The following is a 17795-nucleotide window of genomic DNA, read 5'->3' on the forward strand; positions in this document are numbered from 1 at the left end:
TTTGCTGATTCAATCAGACTGCTACTGGCAGCGGTTAATATTAAAAATTATAGAGACTTTATAGAGCATAAATGATTTTTTTGCAACACTTTCTACATTTGGAGTGTGTACCCTAGCAAGATATTTACACTGTGCCACAGCAAGGGCCTAATTTTTAATGATGTGTGTGAACAACTGTGTGCCTAGTTTGCATATGCATGCAGATTAGGTATTTGTGAAATAAGTGGTATAATTGGACATTTGCACCTGCAAATATTTAATTTGTGCAAGCAACTAATGTAAATGCATGATAATATGGCAAAAATCAGGTCTTGATATGTTTGTTTTTAAGCATAATCTCTCCCTCTGTCTATATATATGGCTAAGAATCAAGTTGCAGAGGTTCTCCTGATAAATTGACTTCTCTACAGAACCAGTGTGTGACAACATTTCCCGAACTCAGGTTCATACTCCACACTAACAAATGAACTGTGTACCTCCCAAGCTCAGACCCTGTGTCTATTTCAGATTGCTGAATGTAGTATATAATTCCAATTGCCTCTTCTGTCATCACACTGTGCCTGTACTGTCTCAGATCTCCCAACTATTCCTCTCTGTAGCCACAAAAGAAAGGTCATTATTTTTAAAAACTGATCTGCAAATCTTTGCTTTCAGTGCTGATTGCATAAATTACTTGCAACATGTACTTCTGAAAATGGAGCTGGTGACTTCTCAGTTGTGTCTGTCTGAACTCCTAGTTCAGACCACTTTGTTAGGTGTTCAAATTTCAGCTGTGGTAGCATCATGCTAACTATTTTGAATTTCTAATGAACAAAATACGTGCAGATTCAAATCTGCAGATCTTTCATCAACCAGAACGTTCTCAGTAGTTACATGTGTTTACTACCTCAACCTGCTGGACACTGCAACTTGTCTGTATACTCGTACACAAAAGAGCAAAGCCACAGAAACAGGTGGAAGCTCTGAGAATGAAGACCAAATTGATAGTAATTAGGGGAATGCATGTCAGAGAGAAAAACAGAACCCATGTGTTACTAGGGTAACAGAGTCCATATGGAGATCAGCAAATAATATGTATAAACAGAGGATGGATTTTAGAGAACAACATATTGAGTGATCTGAGCAAACGACCAGTAAAGTCAAAAAGAGGATGGGCTGATGTAAGCGGCTAACTCGCTCACCCTGTTGGGCAGTTTAGCTCATCAATAAAGCTAGTAGTGTCACACTTGTTAACTGCTTGTGAGGACTAAACACATCCACAGGTATACCTCCTCACTAACAAAAATTGTCATCCTTAGCTAAAGGATGACGCTCAGGAGATGAACTACTAGATCTAATATTATCAGTAATAAAGGCCTAACTGATGTTTTTGCTAACTAAAAGCAGAAATCCCAGTCAAACTTCTTAGAACTAGATTGTAGCTAAGACTTACCTCCCATGTTAATGAGAGACGGCTCACGGCAACATTACTCAGTCCCATAATGATAGCAAAAAAGGAATTCAGATTTTTGTATTCTTTACAGCTGAAACACAAAGTTTTAAGTTGTATGCATCAGTCAGAGTGCAAGTACACAAGACAACCTAAAGAAGGCTGACCCCAGCCATGCAGCATAGATTTGACTGGAGTCTGGCAGCCCTGGCCAGCAGGCCTGTGACACACCACTTCGCCGATGTGCAAGTAATTCACCACGCTCTGGAGGCTCCTTTCCCCTCCCTCTTAAAATGACCTCCTGCTTCTGCTTCACTGGGTGCCAGCTTCTGCAAGGTCATTAAAGGAGTCTTTGAAGTTCCTCCCCACCCGGAAGCACAGTCTTGAATCTGGGCCCAATTCAGTCCCAGAGAATACCAGTGGAAGCAACTGGTTTGCAACCCCATTCGCTGAAGAACTTGCTGACAGCTTCTGAACAGCTACTGAATGCTGAAAGCGATCCCTAAAAGATCTTCATTGTAGTTTACAGGGGCACTGAGTCTTTTTAAAGAGAAGACCAGCTGTCTAGAGATGCCTGTGTGTCAGTGACATCTCGATGTGTATGATTTCTAAATAGTACTTGTGTTTTCTGGAACTCTTTAGGATGCTTCAAGCAACTGCCATTTGCTACCAGCATCATTAAAAGAGGTCCAGGGCAGTAGGAGCTCTAGGTCAGCCTTTATCCCTAATGCAAATGAGAATTTGTGTCACCAATTAGGAAAAACTGGAAAATGTAACTGAGTATTATGGCAGATCCAATACACTGTATACAGGAGTCGACAAAATGGAGCTCTGACAGAAGCAGCCCATACAACTGCTCAGCTGTGACTGCATCGCGTGGCTCATTGACTCAATGGGGAGGGAAGAGAGGATAAAGCCTCATAAATCTGTCTTGCTAGGTTCCTGCAAATTACTCGCTTTTTTTCACAACTAATTTCCAAAATCTGTTTTCAGAACCTCAGCCTCTGCTTCTTTTGCTGTTTACCAAGAAAAATTGCACAAGATTTAAGCTACATTCCTCATATGGATTTTTTTATTCATTGCTTAAACTCTTAGCTTCTCTGAGGTATCCTCAGCTCCAGATAAAATTAGTACAATCATCACATGCTACTGTCTGACTCTGTAATTGCCACATCACCTTATTGTTATTCTGTTCTTTCTGTCCCTCTGTTTCACCAGACTCAATGGATTGAGGGGGTGAGTCCTTTAGATCTGGGCCTCACTTGTGTCTGCACTGTGTGAACACTGAGCATATGAAAAAATCATCTCTCCCCATCTGATGGTCTGCCTGTTGGAGACTGCTGCACCCTTAGATCTTCTGGCAGAGCTGCTCATACAAATTCTCCCACATCAGATTAGGGCCAGTGAGCAAGGTTAGCGAAGATAAGCTGAAATGCTAAAGCTACCCCAACTTATTCAGACTAGAGCAGGTCAGGGAGTGCCTTGTTAGTGGATCTGAGGGGAAATAAGGATGAAAAGCAACCCGGAAAGGCTGTCAGTGATAACCTCTTCCCCAGCCACAACTAAATCCAGAAAGGAATATATGTCCACAGCTTGCAACATCGAGAATAAATTGTGGCATGGTAAAAATAATTAGCACACATCAGTGGTGCTCAAACATAGTAGGCAGCTGCAAATGCATCTGCAATATGTAATTTGAATCTATCTTTCATTTTAAAAAGGGTAAGTTTGCTAAATATTCTGTTAAGCAAAGCAATTTTACTAAGTCCCTGTTAAAATCAGTCTAGATATAAGGCTTTATACACCAAATATTCAGTAAACTCTACAGACTCTACACTGAATAGCTCAGTTCCAAATAGAGGAACACTATAATGAGAAACAGTGCTGTGTGGCTCCACTGGCAACGGTGCATATATTCTGCCTGCAAAATGTCAGGAAGTGAATTATCCAAAGTACCACGGTGTGTTTGGAGCAGATGTCCCTTGACCTCCCAGTAAGGTCTGTATTGGAACAAATTTCTCCTTAGTGTGAACGGTCAACACATATATAAACATGTGCTTTTGTCTGCAACACAAACATGGTTAAAATCTCTCTGTACTTACATGAGCATATTCATCTTGGTATTTTCTCTGTACACATGCACTCTCTTCAAAAATTTCTTAGAGGCTCCTTGGGCTTATAGCACACACTTGCGTATGGAAAGAATGATTCTCAAAAACTAAGTGAAAGTGTCTGAGTGTAGTGATACACAGGAAGGTTTCTAAATAGCCTGTGGGTATAACTGCAAAGCGGAAATATATACAGTGTTTGTGGATATCCACAAAGGTATGCACAAGTATTTCCTAGAAGGCCTTTAATATTATGCAATTAATATGGGAAGAACTCACTACAGGAAATGTAGTTCGCTTCTGCCCTTTGTTTCCAAATTTGATCTTACAATGGCTGGAGGAAAGAGGTGAATGCGGTAACCTCCACATCCTTTCCCAGCAAATGCAAAGGCAAAAACAGCTCCTGGAACTGAAAGCACACGTGCACAGCACTTGGAGCCAGTACTTGGCCTTGTGCTTGCCGACAAAGACAGGCCACACACATCACAGGGTGCACTGGGTGGCAGATACAAAGTGATGTGCTTCCTGCAACAGTGTCTGAGCCCCCATCACAGAATTGAAACAGGGTTCTCAGTAACAGCTATCTTTGAAAACTGGTACGTGCAAGGCATCTTGTTACCACCAGTCATGCGAGATTAATCGTGCAGCACCGAGCTGCGCTGAACCCTTTTCTAATCAGTCTAGTACTTCTAGGTAGGGTAAAGTTCTCATTAGGTCTCAAGGATCTTCACAAGCAAAACTTCCCCACAGATCTTGCTTCGAGGCCTGGGCCCCCATCTTTTGATCCAATTCCTCGGCTTTTTCTCCCCTCCAACTTGGGTGCGCAGTGTTTGTGTTACCGCATGCTATAGCACCTGTTACCATGGCAGCACTGCACCGAGGGCAGGAGCCTGGCAAAACTTCCCAGTGCCTTTCCAGCGGCTGCAATTAAACCTGCCTGCTCGCTTTGTACTTAGGAAAATCTTGTGCTTTGGCTTTCTCTGCATTTAGGAGACAAAGAGGACTCGGCAGAGCAGACCACTTTTAGCTGTTTATTTTTAGCATTGTAGTGATACCAGAAACATGGAAGTAAACAGGAGGTTGTCAAGCTGTTGTAAATAGCATAGGGCTAAACCCATGACACTGAGGAAACCACTGACTAGGGCGGCTTATTAAGGAGATATTTAACTGTAATTTTTAAGATACTTGATTTCAAGTGTTTATGGAAATTACTACTGTATCTTAATTTACCACATTTCAACATTTTCCCATTTCAAGCCTCTGAGCCCAGAGCAGCCCCCGACTCGTCTGTGAGCGGGTGCCAGTGCCCTCTCCTGGACACAGCCCGCCAGGCCCGCCGCTGGCTTCCCGATTTTGCTCTGAGGGGTGAGATAATGGAATATGCGGCACACGTATTTTTAGACGCTAAAGAGGTAAATTCTGTCCTCTGTTCTGAAAAGAAACCCGATCCTGCGTGCTAGATCTTGAAAATCGCCAGCTCTCTCCAACGGGAGGGCCCGAAGCCATTCCCAGAAGGAAGTCGGTACTCACAGAGCGGGGCCTTCCCCGAGCTGTGAGCAGTGCTGATGCATAGTTTTGGTGTGAGCACTGATTTCAGCTATGTGGAATTATGAACTGAGAGGAGGGAGACATAACAGCTGTACTGTAATCTCTTCCTTCACACAATTACATTAACAATGCAAAAAAAAAAAAAAAAAAAAGTTAAAATTCATGGTGTAACTGTAAGAACTGCTTTGTTCTGTAAGCCCCTTAGAGACCTCTATTCACAACACCCAAAGTCTTAGACAAACACTAAAAAAGGCAGCTCCTCACTATACCCCTCAGTGAACTGTTGGTTTAGACAACGAGTGACAGGTAATGAACGTAATACACCATGAACTGAAAAGGAAGGGAGAAGGTAAGAGCTATAAAAAAACCTGCAGCTATGCAGGGCAGGGGCATGCTCCTGCTCCCACTGATGCATCCATCCCTCAAATCCTGGTCCTTGACTTCAGTGGCAAGGAGCCAAGGCCTAAATCTTTAACAGGAAGGCTCCAAAGAGCTTCAGTTCTAATATGAATAAAAGAATAGTGCAATAATTTCCTGCTATCCAACCTCAGACCCAACAGTTACTAAGAGAAAAAGGACATTGATATTGTTGCATTTTAAACCAAAAATATTAGAACATTATCAGAAGCAGACTGAAGGTAACATAAGCCTTATCACCTCTGTACTACATCTCTGTCATTCTCCCACTCAGCTTTCCCACTCAGGACCATTCTCAGAATAGTTTTCCTGAAGAGCACCAGAAATACTTCTGTTCTCATGAAAATTTAGGATCATTTCATTGTCATTATATATTAATTCACATATTAGTTTTTGCTAATGTGTGTAAGGATATATATGAAGGATTTGCCTAAAGAGCTGAAATATATTTGCTCACAAACTTGATGTGAAAACATAGCCCTAAGAGCTCAGAGATTTTTAGGAATCAAGGATGAATGAAGAGTAGGACAGGAAAGAAGAAAAACATAGTAACAAGCTTCTATACTGCATTATAAGGAAATGGACAGAATTACTGTATAGAGAACATTTTAACCTCTAATGTATAGCTTCCTGAAAACAAAAAAGGAAGATAACAATTTTACTATATTGAACTTAATTTCCAGCTCACAGATGATTGTATACTTACTGGGCTGCTATCTTAATATACTTCTTTAATAGCTGCACACGCTTGCTGAGTTGAGAGCAAAGACAAATCTCAGTGACCACCCAGAACTGAATTTCGTTAAATCTTCTTAAAAACAAGTCCAGATTTGCTGTGGTCTTTTTAAAATTGTGCCTTCCAAAAGTGTGATAGATCAGTTCCAGCTAGGAAAAAGAAAACAGTAGGTTTTTTTTGTTTGTTTGTTTTAAGAAATCTTGTATTTTGGACAGTGGAAAAAAGCTAATAATGACCAGGTAAATATTATCTACTTCCTACACTAGCCTGAAACTTGCTCTGCAGTTTGCATTTACCGTTGTACAGATGACAAGAATTTAGGTTGGAAATCCAATAGTCAATAGCTGAGACATACTAAAAGCCTAACTGTAGATTATGCATAAATAGCTCAATATCTTGAACAAAACATACTAAAGTAATTCAATAAACAGCACAAGTTTGGGAGAAGTTTTATAAGCAAGATGAAAAAATAAATTAGAGGAAGAACACCTCATACTTTCAAAACTTGTAGGTGGCTTTATTGTAGTATTTTTCAAAATCAAGATCAGAGAAAGTTTTGCAAATAGTGAATATACATACAATATACAACTAAATATTTTCTAATATATTCTAATCTGTTGAGTAGATAGATCTTCATACCTCATGCACACAGTTGAAGAGCTCCCAGTCATAAATTGTCATCTGATGAGCTAAGTCTTTGGAGCTCATCAGTTCAAACGTTCCTACTGTACCAGTAGATGGTCCCTCTTGTTCTGGTAATGGCACCTACAAATAGAAAAATATTTCAGAAATGCTAAATTACATGATTGGTGCTTTTCTTCCATAATGTTTCCATATTTTTTTCAGTGTGACCATTTCCCTAAGCCTGCTTCTCATACTAAAAGTGAAAGTTGCTTTTAACCATAGGCTGGCATTAGGAAGTGAGCCTAAATCAGAATCCACTATGCACAGGATGCTCAGGGAAATTCTGAAAGCTCTTCAGAGGCACTGTAAGGCAATAAAACAGACTGTTCTCAGTGTGTTATTTTTAGCATTGTCCTAAAATTTGAAGCCAGAAATAAACACTTTGATATGTGTTGTGTTCCCTGAAGTATGCCTATTTGTTTAGAAGCACAGGTCTGTTCACAAAGCTTTTGTTATTGATTTCCTCTTTCACATACACCAGTAACTAGGTCACAAAGCAAAAGCCAAATACTTTTGTAGATTACTGATTGTAATGAAGAGAATTATTACATCTGCTGCTTTTCAGAAATCGGCAGCGATTGCAAGATCTGTTCATTTATAAAATATGCCTTATACTTTCTCTTTGTCACTACCAGGATGCACTATTAGCCATTTGTGACTGCGAAACGCCTAGCTATACTAATGAAAATTATATACACAGTCTTATGAGAAAGAATCCTTTATACCATTCAAGTATAAAATATTTTTGAAAGATATTTCCATACCACCCAATAAAAGAGATGTGATCTACAGTGTTGCACACAAGTAGATCTTATAATAAAGAGATTTAAAACATGGCTTGAGATCAAGCCACATTTGAAGTAATCTGCTGTATATATTACTGTCGAAGTGTTTGAACCAGCCTGGACTAAATACTAACAAACAACCCTCTTGCAAATTCAAATGCACTCTGAAATACCCTTTGGGAAAACATCAGTAAAGCTTCTCATGAACCCACATTTTAATTGTTTTGTTTCCAGGAGAGGGCAGTAGAGTTCACTCACAAGTTTCTTTCTCAATTTCTCATCGGGTCTTTGTTAGATAATTACAGAGCAAGGAATTGTCAACAGGCTCCTTTCTGAGTAGCAACTGAATAGAGTCTGCAAGATTAACAGACCATATTTACATACTGCAACATCAAAAATGAGCTTATTAAATGAATCCCCTTTTATAAACGAATATTCTATTACCTGTAGAAAAAGGACTGACTGCATTAATACATCAAGTCACTTTCTCAATAATACACAGTATGTAGTAGCTTTATTTTTGCTTGTGTTCTTGCTTTGCACTCTCAGGAAAACTTGTATTTCAAATATCACTATAATACAAACTAATTAAAAATAATTAAACTAAACCACAGGCATTATTACCTTCAATGCTCCATCTACAATTTTTAAAATAGTGTATTTAAGCACGGTATTAGAAAAAAAAAATCATGACAGCCATCAATCTTATAACAGCCTGCAGATCCCTCTGACCTGGGATTTGCACAAACACAAAATTTCTTCCGTTAAGACAGAGTATGAATGAGAAGTACACTGGTTTTGTGTAGAAAATCCTAATTTGTGGAAATCTGTGGAAAAAAGACTTGTTCACAGACTGAAAGAGGGCTTTTTTCCCCTATTTGGAGACAAACACAACATAGCTGTTACCATAACAAACACATATTTTCCAAGGCTAGGAAAGAAGTACTTAGATGTAAACTCATTGCATATTTGCAAATTCATCTGACCCAGAACAATTTTCACATGGGAATTTCCAAGCGTAATGAGAATAAATGTATCCACACAGGCAGCAGCCAGGAACTGGAATGTGAAAGGATTAAACTGGGAGGGAGGTAAGGTTGTAACATTTTTCAATGTTATTTATATCTCTTTGAAAACATGCATTTGATAAGGAGATGTGTTCTGTTGTGCAGTGCTGAGAACCTCTTAAAAGGTGCTGAGTGTTCTTCCCTAATTCCTACAGAAGTCAGTCCAGTTGACAAAAACTAGCACATAGCAGCCTTGTATCTCAGAGATCCCTGTAGCTTTTGGAGTAGTTGACCCAAGGCAGATAGACAGCACAAGGGAAAAGGCACAGAAAGTCATGACAATTTTCTGCTAAGGGTATGTCCACGCAGATGATGGAAAGCCATATAAAAAGTACCCAACATAGTTGTATTAATGCAATTCCACTTTAGAGTAGCATGCCCCATAAGGGTATCTATTTGGCAGGATTACTTAAGCTGAAGGGAGCACCAGAATTTAATAAACTGAACAAGAGGTATCTCTGCATGGAACTACAGTAGGCTGTATGTGAATTCCCTGGTTATTAAACTGAAAGCAGCAGCAAAGCACAGATTTTACCATATCTATAAAAGAAATCAGGCATACGTACTAAGTGGCTTGTTAAAAGCATACAGGAGGCTGAAACAAGGCTAGGAGTAACAGAGTTCATGCTGACATGACTTGGCAATGACATTTGTTTTTAATGAAATAACAGGAACAAAAAGTACAGTCAAATCAAACTCTATAAAAGCAGACCCCATGGAGATTGTTAGAATTACTGTATAAACTGTAAGTACTTATGAGCAATTTTACTTAAGAAAAAAAAGACTTTCTAGCAGGAATATTTTCTGTGATTCTAGTTGGAATTATCTGAGATTTTGACATAGTGTTTTGTGGGGCTCAGAAAGAAAAGATTTTAAGTAATTTACTGTTGGAATCAAGTCTCCATAATGCTATAATTGGTAACTTCTATCTTCTATAATACATCCTTGTGGCCATGAGGAGATAATTCTGTAATCAGGATTTACTGCATGTCTTAGTGATAATATTCAGCTCTTCCTACATGCTCAGTGCAACACAGAGAATACTGGGATTAAGTTCTGTCATGTGGATCAGATGGATTTCTGCTCTAGCTCAGGAAATGATGACATTAGCCTGTTTTAATTTCAAGGCTTGTCCCATAGCACTGCTACAAACCCTTTGTTGTGAATATTTCCACTAGTTTTTACCTAAAGCATTGATAATGCAAAAAATACCAAACACTCAAATTAACTAAGAGGTGAACTTTATGAGACCTGCATACATACATACCAGTGAATCGAACTGATCACGTGGGCAAGCAAACAGCCGTCCATTAACACTGAGAGTTGTAAACACTGAAACATCATGAGGTTTGAGCACAACTTTTTCTGTAAACATGAAACAGAAGACTGTTTATTAAATCTACGTAGAATTTACAGGAGGACTGACCCCAATAGCTGCACAGATCAGCATTACGGGAACAAGTTTTGCACTGTAAACCAATGTCCATGATACAAAATAGATGACAACAAGGTCGTCTTTGTTGAAATGTGACAACAAGCTCAGCCCAAGCCAGTCTCCTACAGAACTGGCATACAGAACTGGAATCCCAGCCCCTCGAACCACACAGGCAGGTGAAGAAGCCTGCACTGCCATCTCTAGGAACTACCCACAAAAGTTTAGCCATAATTAGGGACTCTAGTCATTCTTCTCTGAGCTTTAAGAATATGGAGAACTGTTCTTACTAGAAATTTCCTTGAAAGACAACTGCATGGGAAAGTGATGAAATGCAACCGTAATTCAAATCTCATTACAACAGTTCTAAAAGAGTGTCACGTCACAGGTAAAGTAAAGATAATGAAGTAACTTACAAAAATCTCTATCACGGGGAGAAAGATTTGGCTGTCAGAAAATCTGACAATACAAAAATGCTGCAACTGCAAAAAGTAGAGCTGCCTGGTGTCAGTTCTCAGGAAGTAAACGTTTTTGGCAGGCATCACTGCTTGCAAAAATGCCTTCCAGTAGAGCTCTCATTAGCTGTGTGTGCCCCATACTCAACCAAAGCACTTCAGCAACACTAATTCTTCAGCAGAATCCACCTTGCAGTCACTCTCCCATTTCCACAGCCTATAGTGGGGTACTGACTCCTGACCCTTTGCCAATGCTGCCCTCAGTGTTCAGTAGTGGTTTACATGGACAGAGCTGTCAGAATGGTAGTGACCACTACAGGAATATTAGCACTTCATCATTTTCTGATGTCACTGATTCATACATCTAACTTGACATTATCCATGCTTACCTCATATTCCTGTTGTTAAAAAGCTTGAATGTCCTACAGTGAAGGGAACTTGGGGTAGCTCTGCTCTGTAACATGCAGATACACAAGCATCTCCATTTTCCCTGTATGCCGTGTGAGCTCCAGTCTGTGCCTGAAGTGGGGAAAGGACTTGCCTCTAAGTTGGCTTGTACTAGCTGAACATGTGCATGGATATAAAAGCCATGACTGAATTCATCTTGCTTTTGAATTCCACCTGACCTGCTGCTTCACTGTGAGAAATACTTAAGATGATGCAAACACAGTACCTCCTCCTGAACTCATCTTTACTATGATGAGGCCTTCTCCAGAACCCAGCTTATCTGCTACTGCGCTGATCACTTCCTTCACGGATGAAGACACTGGTACACGGATTGTGGTGTAAGTTTGGTCTATGCAGTACACTTTAAAAAGAACTGGAAAAAAAAAAAAAAGATTGTGCTATGTATGCCACATGTAACAACCACAGAGATGTTACTGTACAAACTATTTTCTCTTCAGTAACCATTGTACACAAGTGAAAGAAATAAAGCAACAATAAATCATTATTATTGTTTTGATAACTCTCCCTTCCTCAGGTGTTCTACAATTTCTAGTATAGAAATCTTTGACTTCTCAGAGCTTTTAGTAAGCCATGAAGTACTAGTGTTTTAGTATTGTTATACTGTTTATGGATGACAATTTCATCTGGCACTTTGTCATGTCCCAGACATTATAGTATTTTAAATAAACAATTGTTTTCAAGAGTCAGGAAAACTGGCTGCAAACTCTCTTATTACAGGAAAGTACTTTTTATACGACAAAATAAATTTTAAAATAAAGTTCTGGTTACAATCAGAACTTCAATCAAACTGTGTTGCACCCATTTTTTTTTTACATGCAAGTATGTAATTGCTGACTCAAGATTGTTTCAGACAGTGAAGAAAAATATCCTAACCTGAGTGCATAGTACACATTAGCTCCCAGACTAATACATGAATTCAGGTCTCTGGCTGCCTAGAAATCAATATGATAGTACATTAGTGTGCAAAAATAAAGGCAGCTCACAGTGGCATGAATTTAAGACAGAAGAAGTTAGCAAAATACCCCTTTGGCTCAGCTGTCAAACCAAGCTAAGCAGCCCCTGGGGTTATAGCTGTCTGTGTTTTCAAGGTTCAGTTTGCTGCCTGCCCTACGAGCAAGAAGGTGCAGCCATATGAAAGCAGCAGTTACTTCCTGCCCACGCAAACAGGAGAAGTAGTACTTCCATGGCTGTATCAGCTACTTTGCTCTTTGTAGACCTAGAAGAAACACTGATAGGAACAATGGCAGCTGCATGCATGGCAAGATTTCTGCTGTTCATATACAGATACTTCCTGCTTTTGAAATGGCTCTTTCTGTGGTTTGCTTTATGCCAACAGCATTCTCAGATAAAAACCTTTGCATTTTGTTCCCTTATTTTTACCATTGTACAGTAGCAAGAGCTATCCTTTAACATCAAACACCTTGAAGCAGAGTTTATTTAATGTGATGAAGATGCACCAAAACAACCATTGAGAGACTGGACCAGGCAGTTGCAAAGAAATCTGAAGATTTATGAATTTTAAAGAACATATATGTTTATTTACAATGACTAGATCTCATCAGCAGAGTTCAGGATTTTGTTGACATGGCAGTGCTTTTTCCTGCATGAAGTAAAGGACAAAATGAAAAGCCACTACAACTGAAAATGATAGTCTGACACACTGCCGTAAATTTTACCTTGATTTCTTCTCATGGAGTCAAACTATAGCAATAGGGCAAGACAGCAGATTCTGTTTTCTAGGCTGTGCGCCACAGGGCAGAGATCCAGGGCATGATTATCTGCTCCACTCATACCTCACAAAGGAGCATTTCTGGTGAAACAGCTGTAAATTACCTCAAACTATGCAGAAGAGAAGGAGGCTCACACATGACCTTCAGCAACAAATATATATTGCACTGCCATCATCTGCTCTGTGCTGGTGCAGCCTCACCTAAAGTACTGCGTGCAGTTTTAGGTGCCACAATATAAGAAACACTTAAAACTATTAGAGACTGTCCAAAGGAGGATTATGAAGATGGTGAAGGGTCTAGAGGTGAAGACGTATGAGGAGTGGCTAAAGTTACTTGGTTTGTTCAGCCTAGAGGAGACTGAGGGAAGCTTCCTCATGAGGGGAGCAGAAGGGCAGGTGCTGATCTTTTCCTCCCTGGTGACCAATGATAGGACTCAAAGCAACAGCATGCAGCAGGGAAGCTGCATCAGGGGAGGTTCAGGCTGGGTATTAAGAAGAGGTTCTTCACTTAGAAGGTTGTTGGGCACTGGAACAGGCTCCCCAGGGAAGCAGTCATGGCATCGAGCCTGACAGAGTGCAAGAAGTGTTTTGACAATGCTCTCAGACATATGGTCTAGTTTTTGGGTGCTTCTGTGTGGAGCCAGGAGTTGGACTTGATTATCCTTGTGGGTCCCTTCCAACTTAAGATATTCTATGATTCTATGATACCTGCACGGACACTGTCCGTACTGCTTCTAACCAGTTTTGTTTTGTTTTGTTCATCCCCTGTTTTAAAGGTTGTTACATCTTCCTCTGAGGAAGCACAGTGTTTGGAAAAAACACTGGGAAAAAAACAGGAGTACTTCAAAACGATGGAAAATGTTGGGTTAGCAAAAACAAAGCTTGCTTCAGGCTAGGCTTCAAAACTGTTGGTACTTTTGTTTACTTTTAGACCATTTGTTTTCAGAGAACCAACTTTACTACAAATCCCAGTGGCTCAAGAAAACTTTGCAGAGAAAGAACTCACCTTCATCACTGCCCCTGATAGGCTGGCGTTTCTGTGCTCTGTCATCACTTGTGTTAAACAGCTGCAGAAGAACTTTGTGCTGAAAATTAATCATCAGGATTCACATTAGAGCAAGAATAAACATTATGGGTAGAACTGAATTACAACCAATCGATGACAGCAAGAAGGGTAGCAATGCAAAATTTCACACAATTCTAAAAGCTATTTCTCAATGTGTCATTTTAATATATCCAAAATTACTAAAGAGAAGATTGTTTACAGGTTTGATGTGCTAAAGCTTTTACTTCAGAAAATGGGCAAATACATTCTTACCTTCTTTTGTGGTGCTTTAGGTTCTTCAGAACTATAAAAAGGTAAAACATAGAATATATCATTAGGTATTACCTGAAAGAGTTTGTTCACAAAACCACCTAAAGAACATAGACCACTTGTCAAACTACAATATCAACACATTTATCAAGGCTGGGAAAATACTAAGTCTGTGCAAGCATGAAACAAGCATCCAGTTTAGTTTCAATGGTGTATACATCATTTCTTATTCCTCCTGTCAATCCCTTTATGAGAGAGATTGTTGTTTGCAAGAGCGATATGGAAAGAGAGGGTCACAGACATTCATCCAAACAAGCCTGCATGCAAACATTCAGTGACTGAGTGCCATTCACAAAACACAATTTTAATAGATATAAGCAATACATTTTCTTCACCTATTTACTGAGAAAAAGAAGAAAGGGCAAGAAGAAAAGAAGAAAAATTTGTGCTTACACTTGCTTTACAATTTTCTCTAGCTCTGGAAGTTGTTCCTTTAGGGCTGCAATCATTCTAGTATCATCTGATACAGATACATAAAATTCCTGTAAATGACACAGCATAGTCTTTAAATAACTATAGGGGTAAATGAGCAGTACTAAGGATAGAGGATTATGACATGACATCTGATAGTTTAATGATTATAAAGAATGCCAATCTGCATAGATGAAGACATGCTGGGCCCAACCCTCTATTACTGCTACTTGTTTATCTCCAGCTGACTTAAAGCATGAGTTACACATGCAGAAGGGAAGACTGATGAGAGGTGGAAGAGAGAAGTGTTTTCTTAACCTTACTGCGCAATCACTGACTGCTTGTGCAAATACTGCATTTTCAGATTATCAAAGAGAAAAACACGAGAATTCACAATTAATCTGCCACAATAGTGTTTTTTTTACCCACTGCTGTTGTAGTCAAGTAATTTTGTTTAAAACTAGTCTATTATCACTATTATTGCTATTGTTAACTATGAAATTAATTTCTTTGCTTTTTCTTGAAAAACAACAACACAACAAAACCCAACAGACTTGACCATGCTTGCTACTACAAATCCATCTCCTATCTCATCTGTAATTTCTCTGAATGTACTATTTTCAATCACAGCTTGGAATTCCTCTCCTCCAGCACTATCCTGGATCTTTTCCACTCTGGCTTCTATCCCACATTCTATTTTTCTCTGAGATGTCTAGTGATTTCTTCTTAGGCAAAACTTAGAACCACTGTACCATACACATTCTCCATGATGTAGAGCACTTGAAACATTTTTCTACTTAAAATCTTTTCCACAGTTACTTGGTAGATATCTTTCAGTACAATGATGCAACAGTTCCTTCATACCTCCAAAAAGGCCATTGCTGCTTCATCTTCTTGCAGTAAATCTCCATACAAAGCAGCCCACTGGAGAACCAGTCGAATGACTCGCCTTTTGTTATTGAGGGCATAATCCATTTTCTCTTGCTCTGTACCCTGGGAAGGCTGGGCATGATAGGTGCCATGGTGTCAAGGAAAATGCTCAGTGGTTGAAAGTATCAAAACCAGTATGAATTCACAAAAAATTGACTTCCAAAAAAACACTTTCAGGGCGTTCAAACATAACTTCCCAATATATACTTTTGATTTCTGTCTGTTGCTAGCATAAAGATTTGTGAACCTCTCACGTTCATATTAAAAAGTAAAAAGACAGTGAAGTTACTATAGAGTATAGGAATAATTGCAATTCTACCACAGAGGCAGTTGCTGTAGAGGAGCAGAACAGAAATGACACTTGGAACAACAGAGAATAGGATATTCCTCTTTGTTCTTTGGAAACAGTGGCAGAAAAAGAAAAATGACTACTTGTGTTTATAAACAATTCCAGTCTTCTGTTTGTGAGGAAGGCTACTGGAATGAACCACCACTCTTACTGCTTTTATTTACAGAAGCTACTGTAAGCCAAGGTGAACCTCAGTCCCATTATGGTAGGAGAACCTGAAAGTTCTTACAGTCTAAACTGGCTGCACAGACATGGGATGAAATAACAAATTCTATAGTAGCTTCATTTTATATATGAGGAAATCAAAAGATTCTTCTCTATCAAATATAGCATATTTGGGAGGCAATACTTCGTGACAGTTATTTTGTAATGAACTATGAGAAGAAGTGAGAAACATTTCATTAACCTTTTTCATGAAGAAGCATCAATGTTACAAGATATGCAGATAGAAAAAAAAGTACAATTTATTCAAAGGAAAGAAACAAGAAACAAGAAAAAAGTACAGGCACAAATGAACTGCAAGCATGCCCTGTTTCTACAAGCACTTCTAAGTATACAGCATCTCAGTCGTCTAACTAAAGCTATAATTTTAAAAGCTCTGGTCAGTTACAGATCTCTGCTGACATCTCCATTAAATCAGTGAAAAAGCAGACTGAAGAGCTGAACGTGGACTTTGGACTCTGTTCTCAGATAAGGGGAGGAAGGTACAAAAGATTCAGTTATAACTCAGTTATATTAGTTTACTGCACTTAAGTCTTTCGGTGTTGCTTTGTTTTTATAGACAAAGAGAACTACTACTACTACAAAGAGAACAGAAAAGGTGTTTATAACCTAGGGCTTTCTTTTGAACTCTGAATTACATTCTGTAAGCAAAGGCATTAGCAAGTTTTTGTTTGGTTGGTTGGTTGTCTTTTTTTTTCTTTTGGTGTTGTTTTAAATATAATTCAATACTATTTTCCTCTCAATGTCTCTACTTCCAATCACTCTTACAGTAATCATGCCGACTTAGAATGAAAAAGTGCTGCTGAGGAAATCTGCTGCTCTTAGAAAGTCCATGATGGGCAATAAACTGAGTTAATTTCAGCTGTTAACTATGCAAAAATGGAGAAGAATCCACAGCAGAAATGGCATATGACAATTTGTGTACCTCTTCACAGAGGTTAACAATGTATATTTAAACCATTTCCCAATAAACTGACGACTGAGTGTGAAGTAAGCACAGAATGAGTGCAACCACTTCAACCGTTCTTCCTGGGTACCAAAATTCTGATCCTGGATTACCATGAATAATAACGTTCCCAAGTATATGGAAACAACTCATATTTTAATACTGGCAATCTTTCATGCACAGAGAAGTCCAGCATCCTTTCAAGCTGCACTTTCAGTTACTCGAACAAAATATTTTAAAATATTAATTAGAAATCAAAATGATCTAAAATACGTATTTTAAGCTTCTCATTTAGAATTATAAGATCTGTATTTTTTCTTTTTTTCCTAACAAATATTAACTCACTTTATATAAATAAAATGTTATGGGAAAAAAGTATCTATTAACTCATGTTTTTCAAATGATCCTCCTGCCCAAAATCCTTGCAGAGATCCGGCATGCTAACAGGGTTACTGGGGCACTCACTTGACTGACAAACTTAGAAATCTGCATTTTAATTTCATTCAGAAAGGTTTCAAATGACTAGGGAACTAAACATGTCAGTACATTTATGGAAGTAAGTAAGTCAAAGGGTCATATGAAATAAATAATATATTGTAAGCTCTGTGCTCCAATGTCTCAGGGAGCAAGTTTAATATTCCACTGAGTCATTTTTCTCATGCCATTTTTACATTTCAAACACTGCAATTATTTCATGTATTTTT

At 38.8% G+C, this 17795-nt stretch overlaps 1 protein-coding gene across 4 annotated transcripts in view; it reads right to left on the bottom strand.

The window, feature by feature from the left end:
- RAPGEF4 (Rap guanine nucleotide exchange factor 4) overlaps positions 1 to 17795 on the bottom strand; it is a 152604-nt gene that overhangs the window by 13117 nt on the left and 121692 nt on the right. For all 4 annotated transcript variants that reach the window (XM_040561348.1, XM_040561346.1, XM_040561345.1 and 1 more), the window contains 9 exons: positions 15509 to 15659; positions 14627 to 14715; positions 14177 to 14207; positions 13865 to 13943; positions 11335 to 11481; positions 10042 to 10139; positions 6878 to 7003; positions 6209 to 6387; positions 1433 to 1523 (listed from right to left, as the gene is read on the bottom strand). In XM_040561348.1, coding sequence (XP_040417282.1) covers positions 1433 to 1523; positions 6209 to 6387; positions 6878 to 7003; positions 10042 to 10139; positions 11335 to 11481; positions 13865 to 13943; positions 14177 to 14207; positions 14627 to 14715; positions 15509 to 15659 — 991 coding nt within the window. The remainder of the gene's footprint in view (positions 1 to 1432; positions 1524 to 6208; positions 6388 to 6877; positions 7004 to 10041; positions 10140 to 11334; positions 11482 to 13864; positions 13944 to 14176; positions 14208 to 14626; positions 14716 to 15508; positions 15660 to 17795) is intronic.

Source organism: Cygnus olor, chromosome 6 (assembly GCF_009769625.2).
Source record: "Cygnus olor isolate bCygOlo1 chromosome 6, bCygOlo1.pri.v2, whole genome shotgun sequence".
Lineage (NCBI taxonomy): Eukaryota > Metazoa > Chordata > Aves > Anseriformes > Anatidae > Cygnus > Cygnus olor.